Raw genomic sequence first — 25397 nt, forward strand, 5'->3', positions numbered from 1 at the left:
TATGTGCTCAAGGGGGGGGATTCCGTTTTTGGCTTCGATTATGTTAGTGCTGATGCTATGCTTCTCGAATAAAGATTCTTTAAGGTCAACAATGCCTTGAAGTTCTTTTAAAGAGTTTCATCTGTCGGAACCGTGACATTAGAAGCCTCATCCTGGAAATGAAGCTGATACAGCCCAGTCTCCAAAACTTTCTGAACAATCAGTTCCTTGCAAAATAATTTTTCTTTAGTGCAGGTAGTCCTCAACTTACGACCACAACTGAGCCCATTTCTGTTGCGAAGTGAAACGTTTTAAGTGAATTTTGCCCCATTTTATGGCCTTTCTTGCCACAGTTGTTAAGTGCATCACTGCAGTTGAGTTAGTAGCCTGGTTGTTAAGCGAATCTGGCTTTCCCGTTGACCTTGCATGTCAAAAGGTTGCCAAAGGGGTGGGGTGGGGGTGGTCACATGATCCCGGGGCACTGCAAACGTCATGAATAACTTGCCAAGCAACCGAATTTTGATCACATGACCCTGAGGATAATACTGCGATAGTTGTGTGGAAAATGATCGCAAATCACATTTTTCAGTGCTGTTGTTAACTTTAATCGGTCACGAAATGAACTGCTGTAAGTTGAGGACTACCTGTAATCTGGCTGTGAAAGCAAAGCCACTTCTAGTTGATATTGTGAGCAGAAAACTACAAGAGCCACTAAAACCTCCTCTTGAGAGGAGGGGAGGGTGTACAACTCTGGGGCGAGTTTCATTGCTTCCTCAGTCACTTTTATCAGAATAACTAGCAAGCTGGGGGTGTTCTGTACCAGCCTGCTACCGGCCTTGCAGAAAGGCAACCCCTGTACAAACGGCAGAGGCTGGAGAGCGTCTGAGGCTGGAAAACGTCTGCCAAGATTTATTATACAAACAAGCAACAAAACATGAAACAAGATACCGGAACTTTGATCCTCAAACGGAGCGGTTGCTTTCAGCAACCAGCCCTTCCCCAAACACTCCCTTTATTAGAGTTCAGGGCGTGGCCTCCCTGTGCCTCCTTCCGAGGAGTCCCACAGCCTTTCTCTGCTTGCTCCTGCTTGACTGCCTCCTGCGTCGGGCGTCCTTGAACAGGGCCAGCTGTGGGTCATCATCATCCGCACTGTCGGGCTCGCGCAGCTGAGAAGAGGGGCCTGGCTGGGGGCTCTGCGAAGCCTCCAAGCCATCATCAGCAAGTTCGTCTTCAACACCCTCCTCCTCCCCCTCGTCTGAGTCATCCGAGTCATCCGACCCGGCTGCCGGACCCACAGGCTGACCCTGAATCACAACAGGGGGATAGGAAGTGTGATTCACAAAGAAGCCCTTTGCGACTTAAAACACCACGGAGTTAGCAAGGTTGGCTTGGCAGCTCTGGGTTAAACATTTAACTTATATCCGTTCCAGCCAATTACCCTAAATCAGGGGTAGGCAACCTTGGCTCTTTTTATGACTCGTGGACTTCAACTCCCAGAATTCCTGAGCCAGCCACGCTGAGGGGAAAGGGAGAGGTTTCCAAGCTGAGCCATGCTGGCTCAGGAATTCTGGGAATTGAAGTCCACGAGTCATAAAAAAAGCCAGGGTTGCGTAAAGGTAAGGTTCCCCCACACATGCATGCTAGTTGTTTCCAACTCTAGGGGCCGGTGCTCATCTCCGTTTCAAAGCCGAAGAGCCAGCGCTTGTCCGAGGACATTTCCGTGGTCATGTGGCTGGCATGACTAGACGCCAAAGGCACACGGAACGCTGTTACCTTCCCACCGTAGTGGTCCCTATTTTTCTACTTGCATTTTTACGTGCTTTCGAACTGCTAGGTTGGCAGAAGCTGGGACGAGTAACAGGCGCTCACTCTGTTACGCAGCACTCGGGATTCGACCCGCCAAATTGCCGACCTTCTGATCGACAAGCTCAGCGTCCTAACCCACTGAGCCACTGCGTCCCTTACAGGGTTGCCTACCCCTGCCCTAAATTTATAGGATCCCAACTTTCAGAAACTGCAGAACATTTGGAGGGCATAAGACGGAGAAGATTGCCTGGCACACCTGATAATTAAAGGGGACCAAAAAGATCCTGCACGATTTCTTGGATTACACAAAAGACACAAACCACTCCAGAAGCAGGTTTATCAGCAGGTCTTTATTTGTAATATAGGCTTGAAGCATTCATTACAAGGTAGAAGGGAAGCACAGTTAACAGCTATTTTTATTTTTAGCAGTTTGGAACAAAAACACTGCATGGGGAAAAGAGAGGTCAACTCTCGTTACAAACTAGCAACTAAACCACGAGAACTTACCATTAGAAACATTTTACATTTGTGACGCTGCTGTTACAACAGGCAAGGAACACAAAAGAGAGAAAAGGAAAAGAAACCTCAAAAAAAACAAACCAACAGTACTATTCAAAGTGGTTTGCCACAGGTTAACATTGAATTTTGGCAATATTATTATTATTATCATTTTAACTGAGATTTAATTCTGGTATTGAAAGGAAGGAGGCTGCATTTTCAAATACAGCTTCATCCAAAAGGTTTTCTCAACTTGCTTTTTCAAAAAAAATAAAAATAAATCACCTCCCGTGTTGAGCTTCACAGAAAGCAAGGGGTTAATGCAAGGGCATGCCTGAGCCCCCTAAACAGAAACGCCTTTTTTTTTAAAAAAGGAGAAAAAAGCTTAGAAAAAATCAGCTTGTCAGCCTGCACCCTTTTTGTCCATTTTTCTTCCCTCTTTCAAGTGGATAAGAAAAATGAAATCTCGGAGCATCATTTGCAGAGAGCATCTGCTCGTTTTTTTTTTCAGAACAGGTGGGTTAGTTTGACAGCACTTTTATTATTATTTTTTCTGAAGGAAGAAAAGCTTGTTATTTTGGATCATGCCTTTTTTTTTTCTTTTAAACTTTTCGCTTCCGACGCCCTAATGAAAAAGTGTTAAGCAACCACAGCTGTGTAAATGTATATAGAACACAGTGACTATAAACAGGATTACGATACATCTCACATCCAATGCAGTTATGTATTTAAAGCATAAGAAGTTTACGTAGGCAAGATGGCAGCCAATACGAATCTCCCAAGTGTCCATGGCAGAGTAGATTGTGTGCGCACACTCACAACCCAGCTCCTTCCGCGATGAGTGGCGCATCGCTGCAACCACAAACACACCCCTCTGAAGTCAAGAATTCTGCTAGCATCGCCCGTGTAGAAATAAGGCAGACGGTATCCAGTTAGACTGCAGAATGCTTTTAAAAAACAGAAAAGCACAAAACTTAAAACACCGGGGGTGGGGTGCCTGAGTTATGCACATTTCTACTGACCCCATGAAACGGAAAATACCACGGCAATGTCCATGTTAAGAAAAAAAAAATCTTATTTATAAATTTAACAACAGTGCTTCCCCCCCTCCCCAATTACTGTGGGGGAAAAAGAAAAAAAAAGAAAACCAGTTCTGAATGCCCCTCCCACTGTAATAAATAAAATCTAAAGAGTGTTCCGGTCCCTTCCCAATCCCCAAATTTTGTGTTTAGGAAAAACCAACCCCAAACTGGTTTTGGAAAAACAGTCCCCCTTCAAAAAGAAACATTTGCAGTTTTACTGGAGTTCCCAGTTAGTTGCCCATCCATCTATGAGTTGTTTTGTTAAAAGTACTGGGGAAGGTTTTCCATTTAGTTGGCTACCCAGCCTGCTGGGCACAGCCAGTAAAAGGTAAAAAGTTATAATTAAGAGCTCCCTGGTTTTCTTTTAATTTTTTTGCTCTTTATTTTTTATTTTTGTTATCAACGTAGACACCCTTCTGCCTTCACAGTGTCTTTATGTTGTGTTCTGTTTACTTCTTTTAAGGAACACAAAGTGAAGAGAGGAATGCAAAGTTTAAGCCTGTTGCCAAGATGGTACAAAAACGGATAACGAGGTTTCATGATGGCCGGAAATTAAAGCATACCGCATGGTTTACAGAAGCAAGTAATCTTAACATGGTCCTTTTCATAGGGCCAACACAGGAAAAATACCTAGCAGGCAGTACCCAAAAGTCTTTGAAACACCTTACTTAAATGAACACTGTAATTCATTATGGCTTATTTGGACGCATTTACAATGAAACTACCTGCTAGGCTACATTTTGTGCAACAAATTAAGCCCCTCCCTTCCTAATCCCTAAAAATTAACCAAATACAAGCCGTTCTCTCTCTCTCTTCCATTATATATTGCTTTAATCAGCTTCCGTTTCCTGCTTTTGCAGCAGGGGAACAGTTCACTGTATTTCAGTGAGGAGTTGTGTTCTTGCTAGGAACTTTGTACAAGAAAACGAACACAATTTGAGACTCCAACTATGATAGACAAGGTGCTCCACAAAACTGTCCAAGAGGGAGAACTGCATCACCACCGGGGACCCCCACGCCCTCGCTAAAATTTAACTACTTGGACATTTCTTACAGCCATCCTTTTGTGAATGAATACATTTTACAAAGAGTTATTAAAAGGGTAAGTGGGATTTTGGCACCTTTGGGGAGAAAAAAAAGAGGAACGGAGACCTTGAAAATGTGCAGGGGAAAATATAATCAGCCAGCTTTACAAAAAAGAAAAAAATAATAATAATAATAGTCGGGAAGATGTTCCTTTAAGCATTTCACCTGGCCAATTCTAAGCTCCCCTCCCCATTTTAAGAGACCGTCACCAACTGTCTCTCCTAGAAAAAAAAATCTTGATTGTACAATAATGGACCGAGACACAAAAGTTGATGTCATCAGGTAGGTCCACCTCTTTTCACTCAACCTGGGCAATGATTCAGTGTCTAGGAAATACGGGGTGCTGAGCGATCGTTCGTGGTGGTCTTCCTCAGCTTAACGCCCCTGCGGATAGCATTCAGCATGTCTTCGCCCTGTGGGGCCTCCGCTGGGTTCTGCCCACCAGAATGGGGCACGGGCTGGCATGGGGGAGCCGTGATGCTGACGTCTTCTCTTTCATTCTCCTCTCCTTTGTTTTCAGCCGCCGCCGGTCTCTGATCCTCTGTGCTGCTCGGCTTCTGAATGGTGGCGGGAAAGCTGGCAGGTGCTTGCCCGCTCCACAAGGAGGTACATACGGTGGGGGTGCTGCCCCCTCCAGCCTCGGGACTTTGCTCAGAGCTTTCTTCTGCCCCACTCGGGAAACCAGGAAGCCCCACCGGCACGTCTGGCACAGATGGAGTCTTAACGGGAATCACGGGGGTCTTAATGGGAATTGGTCCCGCACCAATGGTCCCACGCCTGACCGCTGGCTTGGTGGAAGGGGTCCGTCGGATGGTGGCCACGCCTGGCGTAACGATCACAGGGCCAAGGGTGGTTGGGAGGCCCGCAGTGGAAGCTGGACGCTTGGCATGGAACATGCGACGGTAGGACTGGCTGATGTCGCTGTTCCTTGGAATAGTTGAAGACTTGTCAAATTCTTGCTGCTCAGTGTCTTGGTCTCCACTCACAGAAAAGTAGTCGTAATCTGAAACTAGGAAGGCAAAAAAGGGGAGTCAGAACAGCAAATCTTCAAAAGTAACTTGGCAATATCCAGTGAATGTATTAAATCGACACATTTCCTTTTTTTTTTCTTGGATACGATGTTTATTAAGAGTTTTAAAAAGGAAGATAATAACTAATATAAAGTAAGAAGGATCAAAGGAAAAGAAATCAAAGGTGAGGGACGTGTTGTGACTCAGGGCCAGCCTGTGGGTCCGGCAGCCGGCTCAGATGTCTCGGATGACTCAGATGAGGGGGAGGAGGAGTGTGTGGAAGACGAACTGGCTGATGATGGCTTGGAGGCTTCGCAGAGCCCTCAGCCGGGGCCCTCTTCTCAGCTGCGTGAGCCCGATAGTGCGGAGGATGATGACCCACAGCTGGCCCTGTTCAAGGACGCCCGACGCAGGAGGCAGTCGAGCAGGACCAAACAGAGAAAGGCTGTGGGACTCCTCGGGAGGAGGCACAGGGAGGCCACGCCCTGAACTCTAAATAAAAGGAGTGTTTGGGGAAGGGCTGGTTGCTGAAAGCAACCCTTCCGTTTGAGAATTCAAGTTCCAGTGTTTTTGTTTCTTGTTTGTGTAATAAATCTTGGCAGACGCTTTGCAGCCTCAGACGCTCTCCAGTCTCTACTGTTTGAACAGGGGTTTGCCTTATCGCAAGGCCGGTAGCAGGCTGGTTCAGAACAGGACCTGCCCTAGCAAAAATCAAGAAGCGCTGAAAAACGCGAGACGCCGAAGGGTCCCGTTTCTTACCCTGTGAGGGAATCGTATCCTCAGAACAGCAAGGTGTGGTGGTCTGAGTACTGTAGCCGCTGGAACACTGCAAGGAATCCCTGCTGCTTCTCTGAATGTCCAGCTGCAGCCCCCGAGTAAGAGCCAAGGCCAGCTCTTCACAGGCTTCCATCTCCTCTCCTTGCTATCAACACAAGGAAGGTCTCTCGTTAGGACAGCGATGGCGAACCTTTTTAGAGACCGAGTGCCCAAACTGCAACCCAAAACCCACTTATGTATCGTTGGGTGCCAGGTGGGCGTGGCTGCAGTGGTAACGGCAGACTGGGTGGGACTAAAAAGTTCAATCAGTCAATTCCAACTTTACGAGACCTTTTTTTTCCCCCGCGAGAAGTTGAAATTGATTGATTGAACCTTTTTTTCTTTTTTGCATACGGTGGTGGAGGCCTAAAGTGAAAAGGTTTTATAAAATCCAGCTGAAGGCCTAGGACTGGGGGCGACGGCATGCGTGCCCACAGAGAGGGCTCTGCGTGCCACCTGTGGCATGTGTGTCATAGGTTCGCCACCACAGGATTAGGATATCCTTACAACACACGAACACTCTCCTCCTGCAAAGTCTGGCTGTCTCTTTTCACTTGGATTCTGATTCACAACCCAGACCGGGTTTAAGCACACCCCATGCCCTACCCAGGCCCCTCTCTCCATCTGTGTTGGGAATACACTTTCTGTCATCCCAAAATATTTCGGCTAATCTGGGTTGCCACAAAAGAAATCTATCACCACGTTTGAAGGATACCTAGTTGAAGAAGGCAACATTATTGTTTAAGTTTGGTTGTAGAACAACCCAATGCCCCGATTTGCAGAAAACAAGAAGCTTAGCATAATGTGTGAACTAAGCTTCAATTTTCTCACTTAAAAAAAAAACATTCAGAATTGTCTGTATCTACATAGCCAGACAATCGGCCAACTCTGGGCTTGTCAAGCTGCTGGATTTCAAAAGAATGTAAGCCAAAAACCAAACAAGCCACATCACCCATTAGTGGGGAGGTAGACCTAGATGTCCTACACACTGTGCTGAGTTGTGAAGATTAACCATGATTTGCTTGCATATCACATCAAGCTAAAAGCAAAGACCAGGGGAGGTTTGGTAGCAAGGATGTGCCTTGAACCTTTTTAATAGCAACACATCAGCTCATGAGTTAAGCAGAGTTTCACCTTTGGGGCTGCTGATACAGTCATGCTCCGGGTCCTCTGAGGATCTTCTGTGGGCAGTGACGGACCACTCTGAGCCCCCACTGGAGAGTCTGCTTCTCGTTTTTCCTTGCGGCGTTGCAAAGTGTTCACCATGGGCTGGTCATAAGGACCGGGCTTAGCCCAATCCTATGAAAAAAAGCTCTATTAGTCAAAGCTTATACAGATTCTCTCCATCCCTGTGCAATACACAAGCTGCAGACCCACAACCTTCTTACAAAAACACCCAATATGCATCAGACAATGGAGCCCCTTCCCTTTTCCTGAGACTTAGTGGCCAGTTTAAATGCGGGCGAGATGGATTTATTTGCAAATTTTTCAAGGGTCATCCTTAGTATTTTCAACTGCACAGGTAGTCCTCAGCTTACACCACAGATGAGCTCAACATTTCTACTGCTAAGTGAAATAGTTGTTAAGTAAAGTTTTGCCCCATTTTACAACTTTTCTTGCCACAGTTGTGACGTGAATCACTGCGGCTGTTACGTTACACTGTTATTAAATGAATATGGCTTCCCCACTAATTTCAGAAGGTCCACAAAAGGGGATCACACGTCAACCGTGTCATTAATATGAACCACTTGCCAAGCATCTGAATTTTGATCACGTGGATTACAGGGACCCGTGCAACAGTCATAACACCGTGAAAAATGATCATAAGTCACTTTCTTCGGTGTCATAACTTTGAATGGTCACTAAATGAATTGTTGTAAGTCGAGAACTACCCACACTATAGAAACAGCAGTGGGAAGGAAATGGGCCACTAATGATGATCCCAACAACATCATCCTCCATCACCACTGGCCATGAAAGGTTGACTGAATGTGAGATAGTCTTCCAACAACCTGTAGCTTGAAATACATGTTTAGGAGGCTAAAAACTAATCTCACGACCAGTAGATCTCTTAGTTTTCTCAATTCCCTTCTCCTTCAGGTCTGGTTTCCCAGCAAGTTTAAAATAGGAATTGCTATTTAATATAAGATAAAATTTTACCCTAACCCTAACCCCACTCCCTTCTAGTACCGATGACGTTACCTAGTTGGGTAATGAAATGTCTGCAAGAAAACAACCAAGTTCAGAGAGTACCAAGCAACCTTGGTAATTCAACCTTGAGTTATGTATATTCCCTTCTATTAGAATACTGCCTTATCGGGCAGGGTTACAAATGTAATATTTTGGACCACTGAAACGTGGAATGTGTTGGGATCTCTGCTAAATAGATATCTCTGACCTATAAATAAAAGTTTGTCATTGACAAGCATCTGCTTGATATGCTAAGGAGAAAGCAAGGGAGGAAAATGCTGACAGGCAATTACTCCTTCTTGGACCTAATGTCTACTCTAGTCTGGCCACCAATTAGCAAAGCTCAGAGTCCGTGAATCAAACCTGTAACTTATCTTAAAACCTGCAATCATCCAAGACAAATCAAACCATGTATGCATAAATGGTGTATAGGAAGCTTTAAAAAAGTGTTTTGCCAATGAATGTTGTTGTTGTTGTTAGCTGCGAAGTCGTGTCCGACCCATCGCGACCCCATGGACAACGTTCCTCCAGGCCTTCCTGTCCTCTACCATCTTCTGGAGTCCATTTAAGCTCACGCCTACTGCTTCAGTGATTCCATCCAGCCACCTCATTCTCTGTCGTCCCCTTCTTCTCTTGCCCTCGATCTTTCCCAGCATTAGGCTCTTCTGCCAATGAATATTTACACTATTTAGGTGGAGGGGTTTTCAATTCAAAAGTGCAATGAGTTTCACCCCCCCCCTGTTTTTCAATATCTGATGGCCACTTCCAGGGTAGGTTTGAATCTAAAGGCAAATGTCCACATTTAAAACTTGTGGGGTTTTTTGAGGAGTGCCTTGGTGTAAAAAACCATTTTTCCCCTTTAAAATAAACAGAATAATAGAGTAACAGAGTTGGAAGGGATCTCGGAGGTCTTCTAGTCCAACCCCCTGCTCAAGCAGGGGATACCAATACCATTTCTGACAAAGGTTTGTCCAATATCTTCTTAAATGCCTCCAATGCTGGAGCACCCACAAATTCTGGAGGCAAGTGGTTCCACTGGTTAATTGTTCTGTCAGGAAATTTCTCCTTCGTTTTAGGTTGCTTCTCTCCTTAGTTTCCAACCATTGCTTCTTGTCCTGCCTTCAGGTGCCCTGGAGCATAGGTTGGCCCCCTCTTTCTTTGTGGGAACCCCTCAAATATTGGAACGCTGCTATCATGTCACCCCTAGTCCTTCTTTTCATTAAACTAGACATACTCAGTTTCTGCAACCATTGTTTTCTAGTTCTCTGTTTTTTTCATATTTCAGAGAAAGGAAAACATCTACGCATGCATCCATCGTAACTATCACAACATGCAACTGCTTTGGGATCAGAGTCAGATCCAGACGCCTGGCCCAGGTGGAGGATATTATACCCAAAATGTATGTTCTTTATGGAGTGGTCTTTCCAAACTTAAGTTTCCTCCAGGTGTGTGTGTGAAATGTTAGGTCAAAGTGTCTCAGCCCAGAGTTTTGACCTTGTTAAGTGGTATGATTTCAAAAGAGGTTACTGCAATCAATTCTGGAGTTAGATGAGTCCATTCCAGGCTCAGAAGGTTTTCACCTCAAAACAGTTTGCAGTTTTTTAGTTGGGACTACATTTCCCAGAATTCCTAAGCAACTTGGCCAACCTGGAAGCTAGAGTCCCAATATTCCTAGCAAATGTTCCTCCGGAGTTTCCGGAGCAGTTCCCTCTGTATTTCCTACTTCCAGAAATCATGTTGTTTTTCCTCATGCTTTCTCAAAACTTAAAAGTATCTTTAGATACCAACTCTATTGCAAAAGTGATTTACAATGGCCAGTTTCTCATGACATTTGATACCAGCAAGATGTTCTGAATGTGATCCCATGAAGAATGAGATTTGGCAATAAAAACTCTGCACCCACAGAAGTAACCTAACAAAAGTCTCCAGGAATGAAATCATGAACAGGTTTTTAGGAGGACTTTTAAAGGATTTACTAGTGGGATCACTGCTGAAAGAAAAGGAACACAGATTGTGCCTTATAGTATCGGTAACCCACATAGGCAGGTAAGGCATTGGGCTAGAAAGTGGGAGACTGTGAATTCTAGTCCCGCTTTAGACATGAAAAGCCAGTTGGATGATGTCACTCTTTCTCAGCCCAATCCACCTTGCAGGATTGTTGTTGTGGGGAAAACGAGTTATTTGTAAAAATAATGAAGGCAAGATACAAAATAAATACATTATTAATTATATGTAAATCCCATTTGCAAATTCCAACCGCTACACTTCATAAACTATCTGAAAAGTCAAAAGGGTTGCATAGATTACAAAGCTGGGAGCATGTTCATCCAAAACTAGGGGTCTCCAAACTTGGCAATTTTAAGATTTGTGGACTTCCAACTCCCAGAATTCCTCAGACCCATGCTGGCTGGCGAATTTTGGGAGTTGAAGTCCACAAGTCTTAAACGTTGCCAGGTTTGGAGACCACTGATCCAAACAATAGGTTTTTTTTAAAAAAATTACTGGAAAAGCAGGATGGAGGAGAAGAATTCCACCACCAGATCAAGAACTCAGAATGGGAGATGAGAGCTGAAGGCACCCGGAATTAAGTTAAGAATTGAGAAGCAATTTCTTGCAAGGGGGGGTGGGGGTTGTGAGGCATGACAAGGAGAGACTCTAACAGGAACGAAAAGAAACACAAACCTTCCAACTAGGAATCTGAGATGATGGTAACATGCCTGGCCCAATGGTGTAATAATGAACGTAGTCTGGAAGGAGGGTGGAGGAGGTGGCCCGGGTCCATGCGTGAGACACAGACGGAATATGAGGGAAAGAACCCACACCAACGGGGGCTAAAGATGAGCCACTGGGTAAACTACAGTGATAATACCCATTAGACAACTGGAAACAAACAAAAAGAACAATAAAAAAAAGAAAAGGGGAAAAAAGGAGAGAAATTAATATAAATAGGTCCAAATATGGGGGAGCACAAAGTGAAACAGGCATGCATTGCTGGGAGAAAGGAAGGGGAAATGCTCTCAATGGTTCTAGTCCCTTTGGCTAGTCAACACCCGCAACCCGGTGCTTCCTCATGCTTTGTTAATGACACTCAACTAGGCAACCATGTTCTGGAAGAGAGAACCAGAACAAGAACAAACAAGATCATTTTTCGGGAGCTGAATCGTTGGACCGCAGCTGTGCCCGAGGCAGGAGCACTTCGTAACTCGGTGTGAGGAGACACGTGGCAGTGAAAGGCTGTGCTCTTTTTGTGAATGAGAACACCCTCAGGAGCATCATTCAACAAAAAGAATAAAGATCCTCTCTGGTCAAGTTCTTAACAGAATGACAGTTGGAAGGGACCTTCGAGGTCATCTAGTCCAACCCCCTGCTCAGGCAGAAAACCCTATACCATTTCAGACAAATGGTTGTCCAATCTCTCCTTAAAAACTTCCAGTGTTGGAGCACTAACAACATCTGGAGGCAGGTTGTTCCACTGATTAATTGTTCTGTCAACTTGGTTTGTTAAGTGAAACATCACAATTTTACAATCAACTCTTCTTTATTTTACAGTCCTATGAGAGTTGTAAACGTGAGGATTATTTGCAAAGTTACTTTTTCATCACTTTTGTAACCGGGAAGGTCACTTAAATGAGGATTACCTGTATTATCCCTTTGACTGCCTGGTACTGGTTTTTAAACAATTGAGAATGCCACAGGTTCAGAGACTACTGTATGCAAAGTAGTTATCTATCAATCTGTGATACAGGTACTATCAGAAGCAACATATCCTAATATAAATCCACATTTGACATACCGCTGTAATATATAAGGCTATTCTTCCTGGGCCTGATAGCTCAGGATATCCATGTATTTCATTTCTTGCAGTAGCTCAGCTTCAGAAAATGACTTGTTTGCGGACAAGACAAAACGAAACGAAACGACAGGAGGAATGGAAGAGGAAATTGCTCACGAGTATGGATCCCACCAGTCCCCTCCCTCACTTTGACCTCTAGGATGCTGGGCAGATATATGTACACCTGCCAAAAGGATCTGGCTTTTCCAGGTGAATTTGGAAAAATGGACAATTGGAATTTACATTCTGAGATGGTAAAAGTCTATTTTCTCCAGATTTGGGCCTCCCTCTTTAGAAAAAGGACATTTTCTTACTGTTTTATTTCTCAAAAGGTAAGATTTTTGGACAGAAAGGTACTCATAACAATATCCCTACATGCTACAGAAGTCTTTTCAAGTGCCTTGGAAAACATTAATTTCTGTCTCCCAAGCCTTAATTGTGTTCACTTTAGGACATGGCTGCCACTACAGATAGTCCCTGACTTACAACAACTGAGCCCCAAACTTATGTTCCTAAGTGAGAAATTTGGTGAGTTTTGCCCCAATTTATGACTTTTCTCACCCCATTTGTTAACACGGCTGTTTAAGTGAGTCTGCTTCCTCCACTGACTTTGCTTGTCAGAAGGTCACAAAAGGGGATCATATGACTCTGGGACTTTGCAACCGTCATAAATGTGAGTCACGTTGTCAAGCATGCAAGAGTAAATCACGTGACCGTGGGGAGTTTAAGTGTGAAAAAAGGTCGTAAGTCACTTTTCCCAGTGCCGTTGTAACTTCAAAATGGTCACTGAGTGAACTGTTGTAAGTCAAGTACCACCTGTACTGGGGACATCTGGAAAAGCTCCTTAACTAAATCTGAACTGGGGGAACTTCTTTGGCAAAGCTTAAAAGCCGACATCAAGGTCAGCTTTTACCACGGCTTCATTCACAAGTCTGTTCACTTCAACCTTTCAAGAGAAGCTGGACGTTTTCCATTCTCATCTACAGCTTCTTACTCTTGGCAGTTGTGAATATTACAGAGCCTGGAAAAACCAAATCATGAAGTCTTCAGGATAAGTCTTTTTCACCTTTTCTGTGGTGATTAGGTAGAACATAGCTATTCAGCCACTGTGTACATTTTAGATGCTATAGTTTTTGCTGTAATGAAATAAGGGAAGTTTGGTTGTGAATATTATTTGGGATGTTAAAGGCTAAATTTGAATAATATAATAAAAATTAAAATTAGGTAAACTTTAATAACAGGACATAAAGATTATCTCAATGAAATTGAATTGACAATTTTTTCAACAGACCACGCTATTTCTAGAAATTTATTAGTTTAAACTGGTTGTATGAAATGTGAAGGGAAATTGAAAAGGATGTTTTGATAATGTAACCTGAATTATGTACTGAAAACTCTGTTACTGAATCTCTGATTACCCAGTCATCATGAAGCTTTCTAAATATGTAGATTTTAACTGAAAAACCAAATAAACTTGTGGTGTTTTTTTTTAAAAAAAGAGAGAAGCTTGACGTTTTCCATTCTCATCTACCGCTTCTTACTCTTGGCAGTTGTGAATATTACAGAGCCTGGAAAAACCAAATCACGAAATCTTTTGAGATTTAAGTCTTTTTCACCTTTTCTGTGGAGGCCCAAGCCGCCATGGTGGAGCCTGAACTGACAGAGGTGGGGGAGCTGCACTCACTCACTGACTGGCAGGTTTCAGAGGCTTCAGAAGAGGCCGAGCTGGACGAATTCTGCTGGGGTTCAAAAAAATAAAGGAAAAGCCAAAACGGCACCACCAACAGAGAAAAGGAAGAAAAAGGGAAGAAAGACAAGCCAATGAAACAAATTAAAAACAAAAACAAAACAAAAAAAGCAAAGGACGAAAACATACAGAGAAGAAAAGCAGAGTGTTAGGGAGGAAAAGAAATCTTAAGCATTAAACACGATTATAAGTTTTTTTAAGAGTGCGGAGGGACCAAAGCAATGGGTTCTACATGGTAGATTCTTCGCAGCGTAGCGGATCAGCTTAATGACCTCCCAAAGGGCTGGAGGACGAGTTGGATGTCCTGGCTGCAGATTTTGGGACTTGTCATCTTGATACAACTGGAAGGCAACACCTCGGGGAAGGTGCCATATCATTTCACGAAATCACAAACAAAACGTGCAAGATGTGAGTATCTCCAACACGGCCTTCCTGCTGAAGGACCAAGAAGGATGCTCACTTCCTTCCACTGATCAATCTTCTACAGGTGAGACTCCCTGTTCTTACTTCCAACAGCACACCTTGTTCTAGACCACAGCAAGGTCCCTCTCACTATGGATGAAAGCAAGGAACCGGCATGAGCCAGTTACCCCCGCAGAAAGTGCAAGCAACCCTTCAGAGCAAAAGCTGACACGATTGCAGAGTTTGTAGGGCTGCTTCAAATGCTTCAAGGTGGGAATCACTTATTCCAAGCGTACCATACAGGATAGGCAGGCAGGCAAACCCAGCTCTGACCAGGCTAAAGGTTGCCTTTAGCTTTGAAGATCTATGCTGGGCAGAACCGTAAGGAGGAAGCAGGACAGGTCAAGGCTAACACTACATCAATTTACTTGATAATGACTATTCTTGAAAGAGACTGAGGGGTGAAGTACTCCAGTAGCACAAGACGAAACCAATCAAGGTTTCCATTTCTGAATTACCTGGCTATTCACTCAGAGCACATCTTAAAAGTCTGCTCAGGGGTACACCAAATTACTCTACAAATTAATCTTTGAACAATGCACCCAACACCTGATCAAAGCCATCTCTAAATGAAATTTTCTTCAAGTTTTCAGTTGAATTCCTGATGACTACATGCAACCTCCATATTGTTTGTTTAGTAACTATGTACAAGGAGGTTGCCAATTCAGTTGGGTTTGGTTTTTGGGTTGTTGTTTTTTTTGGAAACTCTGCAATCTAATCTAACCTTCAACATTTGGACTTCCTAAAGGCTTTTCATTCAAGCGCTAAGCCAGAACTTAGGATTAAGTCAAACTTAAACCCTCTGGGAAGGCACATTAGACACTCCTTCCCATTTTGAAACATAGGCAGGTGAACTTGAGAATTCTAGTAGATGAAAAGCATGTAGCTCAAGTCTTGGCAAGTAGCTACAGCTCAGTTCGTGGACTGTCTTGTTTATTGTGGGAAGAGCAAATCACAGGATCCTACAAGGAAGGAAGGAAGGAAGGAAGGAAGGAAGGAAGGAAGGAAGGGAGGGAGGGAGGGAGGGAGGGAGGGAGGGAGGGAGGGAGGGAGGGTACTATTCACATATACAGACTATGGCTTCAACTACGGAAGGACACAGGAAGCAAATTCTCACCTGGCCTTCTTCCCCCCATACAATTGCTTGGATTTCATACAAATACACTAACGGACAGAAATACTTATTCCTCTTTGAGTCAATCAACCTTTTTCTTACAGTCTAAACAACACCCCAAAAGTGCCCAATAATAGGGGATAATTTTGAAATGTAACATGAAAAAAACCCTCTTCTTCCACTCTTTGGAAGAGCTGCGAGACCTGTGGAATGCATTCTTTTGTCCCTCAGCAACAGAGAACGAGACATTAAAAATACATAAAAAGCATCATAAAGGCAGGTGGGTGGGAGGCGGTTTTCACCACAGTGTTTCTGTTAGAGACAATATTTTGCTTTCAAATACAACGTATGGCATTGCACGACTATTTCTTTGTCACACTTAGCCCTTCAATACACAAACTGCAAAGTTACGGCTTGTCAGTTGGTTATAACACAAATTGCGCACAATGAACAGCTTCTGGAGAAATCTGTCAACCAAGTTAGTTGGCGCTGTCTAACCAGCAGGACTTCGAACGCAATACTAAGGGAGGAAAAATATACTTTTGTCTGCATGCTTCAATTATGCTGACGATCTCTGCAAGCTTACTTATAAGGTGTCTTGTGTGGACTATGCACGTGTCAATTAAAATACGACAGGTAACTGCCAGTACCAGACAGGTCTTAGTTTAATATAATTTTGCATCTAGGTGAAGTTAGACTCAATAAACCATTACTACAATTACTCACTGTTAATAATTTCCCTATTCTATTGCAGCAAAATTTCTCTTCGGTAGCTATTTTTAAGAACCAAGAGTTAAAAGATTTCAAGACTTTCAGAGATTACACATAGCATTAAAGGCAAACGTGGGCCCACAAGAAGCAGTTATCTCCAGGGGGCTGAAGGAGGAAAACGGTCTTCGTACAGTGACACAAAACCCTCGCCTTTTGACATATGCATCATGATGTCACTCACACGCACATCCAAAAGAGAGGGTTGTTGGGTGTCGAACGTAGCTTTTGTCAAACTCTTGCAAATGCTCCTGGCTTCAAGCTTGCAAATTTCTGAAAACGATTATTTCTCAATATTCTCTTATCAGAGACGGATAAGCCACTGCAGGGTAGTCCTCGACATACGACCACAACTGAGCCCAAAATTTCTGTTGCTAAATGAGACAGTTGTTAAGTGAGTTTTGCTCACTTTACGGCCTTTCTTTGCCACAGTTATTTAGTGAATCGCTGCAGCTGTTAAAGTTACGGACACGGCTGTTAAGTGAATTTGGCTTCCAGATTGATTTTGCTCAGCAGAAAATCGCAAAGGTGATCACGTGACCCTGGGACATGGCGACGGTCAGCAACCAAATTTTGAACACATGACCATGGGGATGCCGCAGGAGTCCTCAGTGTGCAAAATGGTCACAAGTCACTTTTTTCAGTGCTGTTGTAACTTTGAACGGTCACTAAACAAAGTGTTGTAAGTCGAGGACTACCTGTAGCATAGATATTGATAAGCTCATACTGAGCTAGAAAGAAATCCATGTACCTTTGTCTGTAATGGCTAAGACTGCTGAGAACTGTAGTAATAGTTCATTCACATGCCACAGGTTGTTCATTCCTGCCTATAGCAATTAAGATGGCCTCAGACAAACCCAACATACTAATGTAATGCCAGTTCTTGAAATCAGGGAACTTGGATTAAGACAATTTGTAAGAATTTGGGTGCAATATGAAATCTAAGTTTGAGTGTGTGTTGCACTAGGAAATCTTGACAAGCAGCTGTTACTTGTCCTGAATCTTCTATTCTAGTTGCTTGCATATCCAATTTTGCTACCTCTGTCTTCAAGGTTATTACAAAATGTGGTATGTTAAAAAAGGGGTCCCCAACCCCCGGTCCATGGACCGGTACCGGTCTGTGGCAAGCTAGCAACCGGTCCACACAAACAAGCAAAGCCCCATTTGTGGGATGCAGGCAGCACACACTCTCTGGTCCGTGGAAAAACCTTTCTCCACGGAACCGCTCCCTGGTGCCCAAAAGGCTGGGGAACCTTTGTGTTAAAAGACATAAAAGGGCTCTCTATTTTGATTGGATGAGACAGATTCCCTTTGGGAGACACGACTTGTTCTAGGCTTCTCTTTATCAACTACCAGCTAATTTCAGCTAACTCTCCTAAGCTGTAGGAGGGGATAATAAGACTTTCTAAGCCAAAACGTAGATACAGTTCTCAACGAGGGAAGGAGAATCAGAATGCAGCAAACGGACAACCAACTTAACTTTGACTACAGAATGTGGGAACCACGGGGTAGGGACTCCTGGGGTCTCTGAAGTTAGGGTTCCTTTCTCCCACAGGCATTACCAGATAAGGCAACACCGTCCCCACCACACGAGTTTCGAAGACATACCTGGTTGGAGGGTTCGGGCGGCATCGGGGACGGCGACTTGGATTGAAAAGCGTCCTGGGACATGAATCCAGAGTCGTGCGAGGAGACGCTGGAGAGCCTCATTGGTGCCTGCTGAGGCAGATTGGAGCTGCGGTAGCGATAGTGTGAACTGGGTGAGTGAGAATGCGAGCCACTTGACCGGGAGTCACTACTGTTTACACTGTTCAGACTGCTGTGAGATACAAAGGAAGAGAATGGGGGCAAGTGGGGGGAGGGGGCAGGAGGAGGGGAACGAAACAAAACAAAAAGAAAAGGGGTAGGTAGGGAGAAAAACCGGCACAGTACAATTAACGTCCCATGGATCCCCGGCTAGGCATGCGCAAATCATAAGATGGTGAAACCAGAAGTAGTAGTTTTAAGCCATAAGTTTGCTGCAGTATCCTTAGTAACCAGACAGAAAATGGCAAATCAGGGGGTGATGCTCGTATTCTAATCTACAACCGGACCTAAAAATAATAATTCCTATGTGGTTGCCTGGGATGTCTCAGAATTCTCTTCCAGGGGAATAGCTAGCAGTGGAAGTGAACAATTTTCTTTCTAGCTAGTGGCGTTCAGTGGCGTTTTTCAACCCGGGTGTTTCTAAGCCAGGGATAGGCAACCTTGGCTCTTTTATGACTCACGGAATTCAACTCCCAGAATTCCTGAGCCAGCCATGCTGAGGGGAAAGGGAGAGGTTTCCAAGCTGAGCCGTGCTGGCTCAGGAATTCTGGGAGTTGAAGTCCACGAGTCATAAAAGAGCCAAGGTGGCCTACCCTTGCTCTAAGCTAAGTGCACACAATTAAAAATCCACACAGCTTAAAAGGTACCAAAGTTGAGGACTGCTGCAATACAGGTAGTCCTCGGCATAGGACGATTGCACTCAAAATTTCCATCGGTAAGCAAGGCAATTTGTGAAGTGAGTTTTGCCCCATTTTACGACCTTTGTGGCCAGAGTTGATAAGCGAATCATCGCAGTTGTTAAAGTGAATCTGGCTTCCCCGCTGACTTGTCAGAAGGTCACAAAAGGGGATCACATGATCCTGGGAGATTGCAAACGTCATCAATATGATCCAGTTGCCAAACGTCCGAATTTTGATCGTGTGATCATGGGGATGCTGTTACGGTCATAACGACTGAACAGTCATAAGTCGCTTAACTCTGAATGGTCACTAAATGAAGGGTTGTAAGTTGAGGACTGCCTGCACAATTTGGTTCTTCTTCAAAATATTTCACAGGCAGGTGGAAATTTCAATTGGTAGCCCTTCCAGGAAATATCTATACTCAGAACAATCAGCAGGATAGTTCTCCTATGCAAGTCTCAGTAAAATCAAGGTGAATGATGCAAAGGATCTATCACAAACTGTGGGATTCATGTAGGTCAAGGGTAGGCAACCTTGGCTCTTTTATGACTCGTGGACTTCAACTCCCAGAATTCCTGAGCCGGCTGGCTCAGGAATTCTGAGAGTTGAAGTCCACGAGTCATAAAAGAGCCAAGGTTGCCTATCCCTAGTGTAAGTGATCAAATGTATTTTATTCTCATTCCCTTACTCAGAATCCTCAATTGCCTTCCTGAACTCCTTCATCTCATCTACCAGCTTATCACCAGAACAGACAAACCCCATTTATAGTATAAATTTTTAGCTGCCCACCGATGGCGTGGAAGAGTTGATTGTCTTGGGCCATTATTGGCCACCCAGTTTACACACCTCTCAATGACGGCCCAGCGTGCCGTCGATGATGCTCTAAAAGGTTTTGGTACTCCTGGGATTCTCCCGGCGGTTGGCCCAACAATTTGACAAGACTCTTGACTCCTTGACAAGACTTCCAGGGATGTCTGCACGGGCCCTTCTCAAAACCTTGAAACCCCTGCTTTTAATCTTGTTGACTCCAATACTCAGATAACACAAGTGAATGGCAGATAAGTGGAAAATGTTACGGATTTATTTTAAGGTGTTAACGGCAGCCTCTTGGAGGGCCAATCTGAAAGGGGAAGGAGCAATGTGGCTTATGTAGCCACTGCCAACACCACACATCCCCTTGCAACACCATCATCTTGCCTACTTTGGCCATTAGACTTCCCGTAGACTTTCAGCCTGCCATTTTCCTTTTACGTTTCAGGATACTGCATTTTTTAAAAGCCCGTGTTTCCTGCCATCAACATAAATATCTATAGATCTCTTGGATATAGATACTATACAAAGGCATGCACGGACAGCTAGCTTTGCAAGGAAATGCAAAATGAACTGCTCTCTCTCATGCCAGGGATGCCAGAGCACATCCAATCTATGTGATTTAGAAGGCAAACATTGTAAAATAAAAGTGATAATAACGTGAGAGCTTCGGGGCTAGGGAGAAAGGAAAGGACAGAAGAGACAGCAGGAAGTTTTTCCCTTTTGCTGGAGAAAAGGAGAAAAGTACGGTTTCAATACACCTGGGGAGAAGCGAGGAATTAGGTGTGCATGCGGTCAACTGTTTTAGCCAAGAGAAAAACAGTTTCTTGCAGGAGGTTGAAAAGGCATCTCAGCGTTCCAAGACACACAAAACAAAACTAACGTATTAAAAACAGTGCTGAACAGTTCACAGCTTTTGCATCTTAACAGCAAACAACTTTTATCCCAACCGTTTGAGAGACGTTTGATGCCCTCGGATACTTTAATCTGCTAGGCAATTAAAAGTTCCTTCATAATTAGTTCTCGTGCTTTTATTCCACCTTAAGTGTCCAAGGGCAGGAAAGCAGGGCAAGGAAGAGCAGACTCTGAATCCTCAATTAAACAGTGAACCGACTCGATTGAAAGATGCCTTTTAATTTTCTCAAGCCGCTTTTGGTAAAATTCTTTGAAGCATTAGAATCCTCAACCATACGCCTTCTGAGTCACTCCAACATTAGGGGCAAATCAACAGAATTCTAATGAACAGTCAACCAGATTTGGAGACACCTCGGGATTCTAAAATGCTAAGTACTAGGGCAGTGATGGCGAACCTTTTAGAGACCAAGTGTCCAAACTGCAACCCAAAACCCACTTATGTTATCGTTGGGTGCCGGGTGGGTGTGGCCATTGGGTAGGTGTGGCCCATTGGGTGGGCGTGGCCGCGGTGATAACGGCAGATTGGGTGGGACTAAAAAGTTCACTCAATCCCAACTTTTTGAGATCTTTTTTTTCCTGCGAGAAGTTGAAATTGATTGATTGAACCTTTTTTTTTTTTTTGCACACAGCGGCGGAGGCCTAAAGCAAAAAGGTTTTATAAAACCCAGCTGAAGGCCTAGGACTGGGGCGACGGCGCGCGTGCCCACAGAGAGGGTTCTGCATGCCACCTGTGGCACCTGTGGCACCTGTGCCATAGGTTCGCCACCACGGTACTAGGGTATCATGCCCATGATGGATCCTGGTTTGGAGACGGAGTTGGAACCAGGACCATCTGACGGGGATGGCACATCTCCCCTAGAACATCTGGAGAGTCCAAGGGCTAAGGATGATGCTGTCCCAGGCCCTTCCAGCATTGGGGGAAAACTGGTCGACCGTCTGGGGAGCTGCCTAACTTCAGACACAGGGGAAGATCAACTGCAGACAGGCAACGATGATGAGAGACAACAAATCCCTTCTGAAAAAGGAACGGCTGCCTTCCCCACCCGATCTGAGGGCACGGAGGGTGGAGCGGAGGGAAGCTCAGAGGAGGTCTGTGAGGCTGCTCATGAGGAGGCCGCCCCACCCTTCCTCGCAAGGAACGCCTAGCTTGGGCTGATTTAACCAGAGGCCAGGGAACATTGGGAACAACTGCTTGTCTTGGCACTCATCCCTGACTGTGGGAAACTTTGACTTCTAGCCTCCAACTCAGGTTTCAGCCTCTGGATTTGACTATCTTGCTTTGCAGACTCCGACTCTGCTTGTGGCTTCTGCTTTTGCAACGTCTGCACTGGATTTGTGGACTTTGCCTTTCTTCCTGTTTGAGGGGTTTGCTTCCAGTGACTATTGGGACTCAGCTGGTGGGACTGTGTTACACTTGATGGTGGGTTGCTGGTTTTGGGGGAAAAGTGGGGTGGAGGTTTATCAAGCCCCCAGAGGGCCGTCTGTCGTGGTTTAGCAGTGCAATAAAAGACTTTACTGTTGCCTGCATCTACCTACACGACCTGGGTCAGGACACAGGGACTGCAATGTTGGAAGCCCAACTAAATTCAGTGCCACAAATGAATAATGGAAAAGTTGACAAAAGTCAGCAGAAACGATGGCTCAATCAGTTCCAAAAAGATCGCTTCAGACTTGCTGAATGTTCTAAGTCACAGGTGTCAAACTTGCTGCGTCATGTGACGTGTCGCGACGTATTGTGACTTTTTTTGTATTGCCAGAGCTGGGGTGGGCATGGCCTCCACATGATGCAACCGGCCCACAGGCCGGCAGTTTGACACCCCTGTTCTAAGTTCAAATCCAAATAGAACACACTAAAAAGGCTCCTTAAGAAACAGGATTATTTCATTTTATTTACTGCATTTTATCCTGTTTTTTCCTACCACCCTGTTTGCTGAAGGAAATGTACATGGGGTTCACCCCTAATTAAATTCCCATACAGTTGAAGTTTATTTTTTATTCGTTTATTGAATTCGTCCATCTCCCCGATAAGCAAAGTTGGGTGGCTGAGAGGGTAACGAACACACAATGAGTTCCATTAAGAACAGATGTGAGGTTGGGTTTTCCTGGCCCAAATTTAAAATCTTAAAAACACTGTGTACCACACTTACCTGCACACACTGGATTTTCTGGACATGGTGGTACTGGGAGAAGAAGGAGGAGTCTGATAGGACCAGCCATAATCGGAACCTTTCAAATCGAGAATTACCTGAGAAAAAACAAAAACCGCCATGAAAGATCAAGAATGATTTTAAAAGGCTGGTTCGGGGTCTTCTAACTCAGGGGTCTCCAACCCCCAGTCCGTGGACCGGCACCAGTCCGTGGCATGCCAGAAACCGGGCCATGCAAACAAGCGAAGCCCCATCCGTGGGATGCAGGCACCACATGAAACCACCTCCCCTCCGGTCCATGGAAAACAACCTCTCTTCAAATTGCTACAATTGAGAAACATTGCTCTTTGCTAATAATAATTAGCCACTTCTCTGATAGCAATGTAATATAATCTATGAACCAAAGGAAACTACCAGTATGTCTTGGGTTATTCCGAGTACTGCTTAATTATAAAATAAGTTAGGGTTGGATTTTCAGGGATGCAAAATAAAGAAAACATTCTAAAAAACATCAGAGACAACACAGTACTAAGCACATTACAGAACATTGATAATTGAGTGAACAGAATAAAAGAGGTCATAACTGGCCCATAGATTATGCATTGCAACATTCAACTGTGCATCCCTGAATAAGTATTTTAAAGTCTTTGATAAATACACCCAATATTTAGATGAAATAAAAACCAAGACAAATTTGTTATATGCCAGAACAGCATCCAAACTATGTGTTCACATCTTCCAATGAAAACAATGGACTATGGACCGAGATGAACTCTCTTTCTCACTAGGCAATTACTGAATGAATTCTTGAGTTAATTTTGATTTGTGGTGATGGCCTAAACCTGTGGTGGCAAACCTAGGTGGCACACAGAGCCCTCTCTGTGGGCACGTGTGCCATCGCCCCAGTCCTAGGCCTTCAGCTGGGTTTTATAAAACCTTTTTGCTTTAGGCCTCCACCACCATGTAAAAAAAAAAAAAGGTTCAATCAATCAATTTCAACTTCTCGCGGAGAAAAAAAAGTTCTCGCAAAGTTGGAATTCATTGATTGAACTTTTTAGTCCCACCCAGTCTGCTGTTACCACTGCAGCCATGCCCACCCAATGGGCCATGCCCACCCAGTTGGCCACACCCACCCAAAGGGCCACACCCACCTGGCCCGATGATACGTAAGTGGGTTTTGGGTTGCAGTTTGGGCACTCAAGTCTCTAAACGGTTCGCCATCACTGGCCTAAACTAATCCCTGCAGTATTATTGGCAAGATTTTGGTTTTGGTGGTTTGCTATTGCCTCCTTCCTAGGGCTAAATGTGTGTGACTGGCCCAAAATCACCCAGTTGGCTTTGTGCCGAAGGTGGGACTAAAACTCACCTTCTCTCAGTTTCTAGCCCGATGCCTTAACCCAGACATGTCAAACTCGCGACATCACGTGACGTCGCGCAATGTATCGCGACGGTTTTGCCATTGCCGGCAATGGGGTGGGTGCGGCTTCCGGATGATGCATCCGGCCCACAGGCCAGCAGTTTAACACCCCCGCCTTAACCATTATATCAAACTGGCTCTCTTGTATGTTATATGAAACCTATAACACAACCTCTGCTTCAAAACCAACTTACTGCATTAAAAAAACCTGCTCCAATACTCCAGTTCTTCTTGCAAAAATCAAACGATGTAGTATCTGAGGGTGTATTGACTGAGATTTTTTTTTCCGCCTAATCCCCCAAATGAATGAAAAGAAGGAGCACACTTTTTTTTGTTACTAAGCAAGACAACTGTTCAATGAACTTTGTCCCATTTTACAACCTTTCCTGCCACTGTTGTTAAGTGAATCACTACAGGTGTTAAGTTAGTAAGACGGTTAAGTGAATCTGGCTTCCCCATTGGCTTTGCTTGTCAGATCACAATAGGTGTTCCCAAGACCTCAGGACACTGCAATTGTCGTAAATACATGCCAGTTGCCAAGCGTCTGAAGTGTGACCACGTGACCACGGGGATGCTGCAACGGTCATAAGTGAGAAAAATGACCATAAGTTATTTTTTCAGTGCCACTGCAATGGTCACTAAATAAATGGTTGTAAATGGAGGAGCACCTTACTATTTTTGAGTCAGGAGTCCCAATAAACAAGTGTACCTGTTCACTTGATGATGGCAGCTTGTGTGGGTCCATGGTAAGGCTTTTCAGATCTTCTGATATGGTCTGTAGATGAGTTATTTCTCCTAGCATTGATATTTCTTCTTCCTGAAAGATTGTTTTTTTTTTTAAATACAGAATCTGGTATTGCTTATCTAGTCAAGTTTGTGGTGTATTCAGTTCTGTCAACTGAGGGTAGCCTTACCACAACATGGAAATACAGAAGGGTGGATCTATGTTTCTCCCAATACTTTATTCTCACAACCCTGAGATGTACCTTAAAACATGCTAGCAGGAGTTTGGCGGGTCGAATCCCGAGTGCCACGTAACAGAGTGAGCGCCTGTTACTCGTCCCAGCTTCTGCCAACCTAGCAGTTCGAAAGCACGTAAAAATGCAAGTAGAAAAATAGGGACCACTACGGTGGGAAGGTAACAGCGTTCTGTGCGCCTTTGGTGTCTAGTTATGCCGGCCACATGACCACGGAGACGTCCTCGGACAAGCGCTGGCTCTTCGGCTTTGAAA

General features: G+C 44.4%; 1 protein-coding gene across 3 annotated transcripts in view; it reads right to left on the minus strand.

Moving 5' to 3' along the window:
* Window positions 1-2116: 2116 nt before the first annotated feature.
* Window positions 2117-25397, minus strand: part of MTSS1 (MTSS I-BAR domain containing 1) — a 162280-nt gene continuing 138999 nt past the window's right edge. Inside the window, exons 8-15 of one of the 3 annotated variants that reach the window (XM_081323293.1) lie at window positions 24875-24982; window positions 22749-22846; window positions 17999-18209; window positions 13916-14035; window positions 11150-11347; window positions 7412-7576; window positions 6221-6383; window positions 2117-5460 (exon numbers count right to left, since the gene is read on the minus strand). In XM_081323293.1, coding sequence (XP_081179419.1) covers window positions 4778-5460; window positions 6221-6383; window positions 7412-7576; window positions 11150-11347; window positions 13916-14035; window positions 17999-18209; window positions 22749-22846; window positions 24875-24982 — 1746 coding nt within the window. In that variant the 3' untranslated portion in view covers window positions 2117-4777. The remainder of the gene's footprint in view (window positions 5461-6220; window positions 6384-7411; window positions 7577-11149; window positions 11348-13915; window positions 14036-17998; window positions 18210-22748; window positions 22847-24874; window positions 24983-25397) is intronic. The other 2 variants (XM_081323294.1, XM_081323295.1) reach the window with 2 other exon arrangements.

The sequence above is a fragment of the Vipera berus genome (assembly GCF_964194415.1).
Source record: "Vipera berus genome assembly, chromosome: 3".
NCBI lineage: Eukaryota > Metazoa > Chordata > Lepidosauria > Squamata > Viperidae > Vipera > Vipera berus.